We start from the raw sequence: 8,460 nt of genomic DNA, 5'->3' as shown, positions 1-8,460 counted from the left end.
CACTCCAGCCTGAGCAACAGAGCAAGACTCAAAAAAAAAAAAAACAAAAAAAACAAAAACAAAAAACGCATAGGACCTACTATGTGATAGCACAACGGGGTGATTATGGTCAATAGTAACTTAATTGTATGTTTTAAAATAACTTAAAGAGTGTAATTGGATTGTTTGTAACTCAAAGGATAAATGGTTAAGGGAATGGATACCCCATTTACCCTGATGTGCTTATTTCACATTACATGCCTGTATCAAAACATCTCATGTACCCCATAAATATATATACCTACTATGTATCCATAGAAATTAAAAATTGAAAAAAAGAAGTGGAAATAGATTGAAAGCTCTCTCTGTAGAGTAGAAGTTGGATAGATTTTGCAGAAATAACCCTAATCCCTTATTCCTCTCAGTGAAGGAGCCTATGCAATAAAGGAGAATTAAACATGTAGTTCTTATAATTTTCATTCCTTCATTCACTTACCTATATCCTACGTCCCATGTACTATATTATACACTAGACAGTAAGGATAGAAAGATGGATAAGAAACAATCCCTGTCTAAAGATGTCCACGGCATACTAGGATAGACAAAGATGTGTAATCAGTTTGATTGAGAATCTCACCTCAAGAGGCATAAGCTTGAAAGTCTCATCATTTCTACATTTGGTATTTTGTCAGATTTCATTGCTTCAAAGTATCAGCCTCCTTAGTTATTAAAACTTTCATTCTAGGTATTGAGATTAGGTCCTACTCATTTAAAATATTAGTCTCATATTTATTTCAAAAACTTCCTCCATGCCTTCCAGAGCAGACTAGACCTGTAGTTCCAACTGTCTTTACACACACCCCTCTTTTTTTCCATGTGCCTGGTCTTCCGATGGTGGGGTCAGGAGGTTTAAGAAGGAAAACAGGCAATGCCTTAAATGTCTGACTGCCGCCATGTTGCTATCTGCTTTCTGTAGGTCATTGTTAGTGAGAATGCATGGGGTTCCTAACAGACCCACCGATAACTCAGTATCAAGCAGTCCTCTATGCTTTGATAGCCCTTTGCGAGACTTCTGCATCTGTCAGCTGACTTCCATTTGGCAGTGGTGAAACACATTCTTCTGATACATAGAAATCCCTTGTCCCATGTTATGTTCCATGGCAAGTGTGTGCGCCTCAATCTCCTGTGCGCTCTGTGATCCCAGCTCTGGGGCCTGTAGATTCCGACAGGATCCATAGTACAGATATCACCGGATTTCTCTGTAGTCCCTACCAACTCTCCCCAATCCTCCAAAATTCCTGGAGATTCATAGCGTAGGGGGATTCAGCAAGCTTTGTGGCAGAGGAAACATCCAGATGGGGACTGGAGGTATCAGTCTCCTCTTGAAGACACCCCAAAACTTTACTAGTATCATGTAATAGGTACAAATGTCCTGAACAGAACACAAAAGATACTAATCATTAATGAAACAAATGGACAATTTGGACAAACTCATAATTTATTTACTTATTTTTCTTTCTTTTTTGAGACAGGGTCTTAATCTGTCTCCCGGCTGGGCTGGAGTGCAGTGGGGCCATCACTGCAGCCTCAACTTTCAGGGCTCAGGTGATATTCCCTCCAAGACTCCTAGGCTCAAGTGATTTTTCCTCCAAGACTCCTAGGCTCAAGTGATTTTCCCTCCCAGTCTCCTGAGTAACTAGGTCTACAGGTGTGCACCATGCCCTGCTAATTTTTGTAATTTATTTATTTACTTTTTGAGACAGAGTCTCACTCCGTTGCCCAGGCTAGAATGCAGTGGCGCGGTCTCGGCTCACTGCAAGCTCTGCCTCCCGGGTTCACACCATTCTCCTGCCTCAGCCTCCCGAGTAGCTGGGTCTACAGGCGCCCGCCACGACTCCCGGCTAATTTTTTTATTTTTAGTAGAGATGGGGTTTCACCGTGTTAGCCGGTATGGTCTCAATCTCCTAACCTCGTGATCCGCCTGCCTCGGCCTCCCAAAGTGCTGGGATTACAGGCATGAGCCACTGCGCCCGGCCTAATCTTTGTATTTTTTTAGAGACAAAGTTTCACCATGCCGCCCAGGCTGGTCTCTAACTGTATTTTAAAAATACAGGAGGCTGGGTGCAGTGGCTCATGCTTGTAATCCCAGCACTTTAGGAGGCTGAGGCAGGCCGATCATGAGGTCAGCAGATCGAGACCATCCTGGCTAACACAGTGAAACCCCATCTCTACTAAAAATACAAAAAAATCAGCCAGGCGTGGTGGCGGGCGCCTGCAGTCCCAGCCACTTGGGAGGCTGAGGCATGAGAACGGCGTCAATGTGGGAGGCGGAGCTTGCAGTGAACCAAGATTGTGCCACTGCACTCTAGCCTGGCCGACAGAGGGAGACTCCATCTCAAAAAAAAGAAAAAAGAAATATAGGCAGGGCGCGGTGGGCTCATGCTTGTTGGGAGGCTGAGGCGGACAGGTTGCTTGAGCTCAAGAGTTCCAGACCAGCATCGGCAAAGCAGGGAGACCCCATCTTTGCAAAAAAATTAGCCTGGCGTGGTGTTGTGAGCCCGTAGTCCCAGCTAAGTAGGGCAGAGGTAGGAGAATCACTTGAGCCCAGGAGTTCCAGGCTGCAGTGAGCCGTGGTCGTGCCACCGGACTCCAGCCTGGGTGAAAGAGCAAGACCCTGTCTCAAAAAGAGAAAGGAAAAAATTTAACAGCAAGAACTTCCTTTCATCAAGACACCACTGAGAGAATAGGACAACCCAGAGTACGAGGAGATTTGTAATACACATCGGCAACAATGGACTTCCTCCTAGAATATAGAGGATAAAAAGTAGCAACACTTCCGCTTGCACCCGGACGGAACTTCCTGTCACGGAGAAGAACATCCTGTCACGGAGAAGAACATCCTGCAGAATTTCCTGTCACGAGGAACATTCCGCAGGAGGAAATGGAGGCTGAAAGGCTGCGACTCCTCGAGGAAGAGGCCAAGCAGAAAAAGGTAGCCAGAATGGGATTTAATGCATCTTCCATGCTCCGAAAAAGCCAGCTAGGTTTCCTCAACGTCATCAGTTACTCCCGTTTAGCCAACGAGCTGCGTGTGAGCTGCATGGAGCGGAAAAAGGTCCAAATTCGGAGCTTAGATCCCTCGTCTTTGGCGAGCGACCGATTTAACTTCATTCTGGCGAGTACCAACAGCGACCAGCTCTTCGTAGTGAACCAGGTCGAAGTGGAAGGCTCCAAGTACGGCATCATCAGCCTGCGAACTCTGAAGATCCCTTCGTTCCACGTGTACGTGCTCAGAAACCTCTACGTCCCCGACCGGAAGGTGAAGTCCCTGTGCTGGGCCTCGCTGAACCAGTTGGACTCTCACGTTCTGCTGTGCTTCGAGGGAATCACAGATGCTACAAGCCGTGCAGTGCTGCTCCCAGCGTCGCGGTTCTTAAGTGTTCACACAAGAGTAAACCAGCCTGGCATGTTCTGCAGTTTCCAGATCCCAGAGGCCTGGTCCTGTGCCTGGTCCCTCAACACCCGGGCATATCACTGCTTTAGTGCAGGCTTGTCTCAGCAGGTCCTGTTGACCAACGTGGCGACGGGACACCAGCAGTCATTTGGTACCAGCAGTGATGTCTTGGCCCAGCAGTTTGCTAATACGGCTCCTTTGCTGTTTAATGGCTGTCGCTCCGGGGAAATCTTTGCCATTGATCTGCGTTGTAGAAATCGAGGCAAGGGGTGGAGGGCCACTCGCCTGTTCCATGACTCAGCAGTAACCTCTGTGCAAATCCTCCAAGAAGAGCAATGCCTGATGGCGTCAGACATGACTGGAAAGATCAAGCTGTGGGATCTGAGGGCCACTAAATGTATAAGGCAGTACGAAGGTCACGTGAATGAGTCCGCCTATCTGCCCCTGCATGTGCACGAGGAAGAGGGAATCGTGGTGGCAGTGGGCCAGGACTGCTACACGAGAATCTGGAGCCTCCATGATGCCCACCTGCTCAGAACGATTCCTTCCCCGTACTCTGCCTCCGAGGACGACATTCCCAGCGTGGCCTTCGCTTCTCGGCTCGGGGGCATCCGGGGAGCAGCACCAGGGCTGCTCATGGCTGTCCGGCAGGACCTTTATTGTTTCCCCTTCAGCTAATTCTGCAGGTTGCAGCGCGGCCGAATGTGGATTTGACTTAAGGAAGTTAAGAGTATCTTACTACCCTTTCTGTGAGAGCATTTTAAGAGACGTGTTCTATATAGATCCCATCCATCCGGCTGCCAGGGGTAAGGTGTTCAGAGTTTTATGTGGAGACATTTTTGTAAAGTTATTTCAGTTAAACTATGGACGTCACTTGAAAGTCTTTTTCATAAAAGGTACCTGTTTTTTCTTGTTGAATGCCTTAGAACAGTTAACCACCTCCCCCACCCTTTTTTTTTTTTTAAATAATTAAGACTTTTCTAAGGACTGAAGATTGGCAAAAACTAAAATAAATTAAAGCAGCTTCTTTCACTAGTAGCCCTTTAGAGAAGCATAATGATGGTACTGGTAAGACTGTTTGACTAGTCATGCAGGGTCCCAGGCATCTGCGCTTGAGGAAGCCAGTGGGAGTGGAGACAAGGGAGAGGTAATTTCTCGGACTCTCTACAGAAATATTTAAGGCTGGAGTTTGGAATCATTAAATTTGGCCTTCTCAAACTCAATAGCAGATCTCTTAAGATTCTCCTTTTATTATTATCATCCATAGGCATTGGAAGGAAAGATGGATTTTTTAAATACTAGAAGTTTTAAACAGTCCTTAATGTGCTTTTGTTGAGGTACCTTTCAGAATGTAAGGTGCAGCAGCTCCGGTTTCTATTATGGTGACTTGAAGTTCAGATTCAAGGAACTGGCTTTGACTTTTTGTAATCTAGGAGCAGCAGTTTGTGAGAGATGTATTAAAAATCTTAGCTTGTTTCACTACTAAGCAAGGAAGAAAAAAAACGTGTAATAATGTTAGTTGCTACTTCTTAATAGCCAAAGCCTGGAAATGATCTGAATTTCCAAAATGCTAAAATTCGTGCTATAATCATACAATTGGATACTGCATAATAATAGAAAATAAGGCACACTTGCTATGTGAAACAGTATGGATCAATCTCAACATGTTGATTGAAATTAGGTAGAAATGAATACAAACTGTATGATTCAGTTCTAAAGTTCAAAAGCAGTAAAAACTTGTCTATGGTGATTAAAGGTAGAATAGTAGGTACCTCTGTAGAAAGAAAGGATTTTTTTTTCTTTTTCTTTTTAGGATGTTTGAGAAGTGACATGGGGAAGCTTTAGGAATGCTGAGTTTTCTTTATCTTGACACTGGATACATACATAATTCATATATCTATATGCTTCACGTTTTTATAGTTTACTGTATATATGTTATTCCTCAAAAAATAAAAATAAGCAATTAGGACACTATTGTAGTTAGTCAGGCAAGGGACAATGATGCCTTGGACCTGCATGTGAGAAGTAGAAATGATCAGAAATGATTGCATTGGAAGATCATTCGAAGGTAGTATTATTGATAAGGCTTGTTGATGAGAGTAAACAGAAAGTGAAAGAAAAAAGTATGGCAGCTTTTTTTTTTTTTTTTTTTTTTTTGAGATGGAGTCTCGTTCTGTCGCCCAGGCTGGAGTGCAGTGGCGCGATCTCAGCTCACTGCAAGCTCTGAGGACGGCAGCTTTTTTGTTAACTTTAGAACTGGTAAATAATGGTGTCATTTACTAACCTGGGGAGGATGAGGAGAAAAAACTAGGTGAAGGGAATGATGCTGAGTTTTAAACATCTACTAAACCTCCAATTGGAGATACAAAGTATTCTGTAGATCAGGGGTCATGTCACGGCTGGTAATACAAATTTGATGACTTCAATACATAGAATTAAAATAGATGGGATAGATGTGCTTTATATGACATAGATGAGGTTAATAATGTAATTACATATTGATAGAAGATGAGTAGATCAATAGAGAAGATATGGGAGTGTGGTTAGGCACAGATTTTTGGAATCCTTTCAGTCAGTTTTTGATACTAACTTGATATATGACATGAGAAATTGTGTAAGCTTTACTTGCTGTTGTTTCTTCAGTGTAAAATGTTTTAGATAATAAAACTAAATGATAAAGTAGATATAGGGTTAAAGGATATATACCTTGTCCCTTTTACATTGTAAGCATTCAAAATAAAACAATGAAGACATTGTAATCATTCAGTAAGAACTAGCTGCAGACATATATATGTATATATATGTCTGATACTGATATGTCATTTATTTGGCAGTTGACAAAAAATGACTACATAACTTGATAAACTGTTTATCCTCATTTGCAAAGAAAACAAATGCAAAAAAAAAAAAAGAAATCAGTAAGAAAAACACACCTAAAAGAAAGGTAGGCAATAGTCTTGAATAGGAGAAAAAGAGGAGATCCAAATGGCTAATATACATTTGAAAAGGCATCCAACTTCATTTATTGTCAAGGAAATGCAAATTAAAACCACAGTGCCACATCACTTTCACCATGAGGGTTAAAATACATCAGGTGGAGTGACGTTGGGAATTAAAGAGAAGCAAATGTTGGTGCAGTTGTGAGCAAATAGAACTTTCATATACTGTTGAGAGTGTATACTGGTACAAGCACTTGGAAAAGTTAGTAATTGCTAAAGCTAGAAGTTTGCATACTCTATGACCCAGTAATTTCAGTTCTAGGAATATATTAATCAGAAATGCATACCTGTGTCCACCATAATTTGTTAATAGCTCCAACTGGAAACTACCCAAATGTTCATTAATAGTAGTGTGGATAAATTGTGGGATATTAACACAATGGAATCCTTTTTGCAGTGAGAATGAACATAGCAGTATGGACAAATCCTGCAAACATAATGTTGAAATAAAGATGCCAAACACAAAAGAGCACATATTGTACAACTAATACACGTAAAGTCCCTAAACAGGCAAAATTAATCTATGTTCTTAGAAGCAGTATTAATGGTATACTTGTAGGACAGAAGAGTAGTGACCAGAAGAGGATTCTAGGAAGCTAGCAATGCTGGTGTCATGCCAGACCCCTAGTGACTCCAATAGGAATGGCACTGTGTCAGAGAGTCCAAAGAAGATGTGTAGACAGCGAACAAGACTTGGGTTTATTGGGGGAACTTATATAGGGATGGTCCAGTGGTAGTAGGCTGGACAGAAGAACCACTACTGTTTGTCAAAAGCATGCAGTTTATATAGCATTTTCATTTAGCACACTCCACCTAGCAACCTCCGTTTAACCCAAAGCAAAGGACCTTGATCTCCTATATTGCCTGTGTTGTAAGGGATGGGCTGGGGGTTCAGACGTCCTTCATAGATAAGGAGTGAAACTCAGGGTTAGTCGCTCCTGATTCCTTAGTTTGGGATTCTGAGCACACATTTGTTTTAGATCACAGGGTCATTCTCAGAGTATGGTTGTTATTGCTGTCAGGTGCATCTGCTGTATAGTGGGGTACTGGCTACACAGTTTTTGTTCACTAGTGATAATTCTTAGAGCTGTGCCCTTAATATATGTGTCTTGTGTGTATTATACTTCAATAAAAAGTTAAGTTTTAAAAAACCTAGTAAGACTTTCTCTTGCTGCCCCCACCTGTGGCTTTGGGGAAGGAATTGACTCTTCACAAATGCTACCCTCTCTAAAAATACTACATCTCCATGCTCTGTCTCAGCTTAATTCTTCTCAAGGATAAAGGTTATCAAACAGTCAATCTCTTGCCTCCAGGAGTATTTAATAACTCAATTATTCCAGCTACAATATGAATCTTGTTCACTACCCTCTAAGGAAAAGGTGTGTGTGTATGTGTGTATATGTAATTTTTTCTCCACCATACTGGGTAAATTGCAGAAGGAGCTTTTATTGGAGAAGCTAAGAAGTGTTGAATAAGAGAGCTATGATCCAGGAATACAGTTATCATTGGAGAAATCATTCTCCTTTTCTTGGATGGAAGTGGCAAAGAGTGAACCTAAGTTTAATGTTAGTGGAATACTAAATGGCTATTTAAAAAGATAATTGTGACAAACAAATCCCACAAGTAATTTCATAGGATAATGTCAGGGGGAAAACCTGTAAGAACAAGCCACTCCTTCCTTCTCTCCTCCTCTACAATGCTCACTCAACCATGTAAATTGATTGGAGTTAGAGGACCTGAGTCTGATTCCATTTTCTATGACATTCTTGCTAACTGAACTGTGGAAAAAACCTTTCACCTCTCTGAAAAATGGAGATGAGGATTAGCAACCTGGTCAGACCTGGTCAGAAACCACATCAACTGCATGTTTCATTTCTTTTGCATGTTTGCCTTTACAGGCCAAGTGTGTCTGTGCGGACGCTTATTGCTTCTGACCATTGTTGTACAGGAGAGGGGGTGTGACCAGATAATTCTTTTTACCCATGTATAAGCCACTTTTGCTTTCTGTTTTTTGTTTTTTTGGTACAG

At 42.1% G+C, this 8,460-nt stretch overlaps 1 protein-coding gene across 2 annotated transcripts; it reads left to right on the top strand.

The window, feature by feature from the left end:
- The first annotated feature begins 2,827 nt into the window (after window positions 1–2,827).
- Window positions 2,828–7,585, top strand: DCAF4L1 (DDB1 and CUL4 associated factor 4 like 1). Of its 2 annotated transcripts, XM_030800829.1 has the most exons (2): window positions 2,828–2,970; window positions 3,154–4,111. In XM_030800829.1, the coding sequence occupies exons 1-2, from the start codon at window positions 2,921–2,923 to the stop codon at window positions 4,109–4,111; spliced, it is 1,008 nt and encodes a 335-aa protein (XP_030656689.1). In that variant the 5' UTR covers window positions 2,828–2,920. The 2 variants fall into 2 exon arrangements, with proteins under 2 accessions (XP_030656689.1, XP_003258681.1); XM_003258633.3 differs by having other exon boundaries at window positions 2,828–7,585.
- The last annotated feature ends 875 nt before the right edge of the window (window positions 7,586–8,460 follow it).

The sequence above is a fragment of the Nomascus leucogenys genome, chromosome 20 (genome assembly GCF_006542625.1).
Source record: "Nomascus leucogenys isolate Asia chromosome 20, Asia_NLE_v1, whole genome shotgun sequence".
Lineage (NCBI taxonomy): Eukaryota > Metazoa > Chordata > Mammalia > Primates > Hylobatidae > Nomascus > Nomascus leucogenys.
This window is presented reverse-complemented; position numbering and strand designations above follow the sequence as displayed.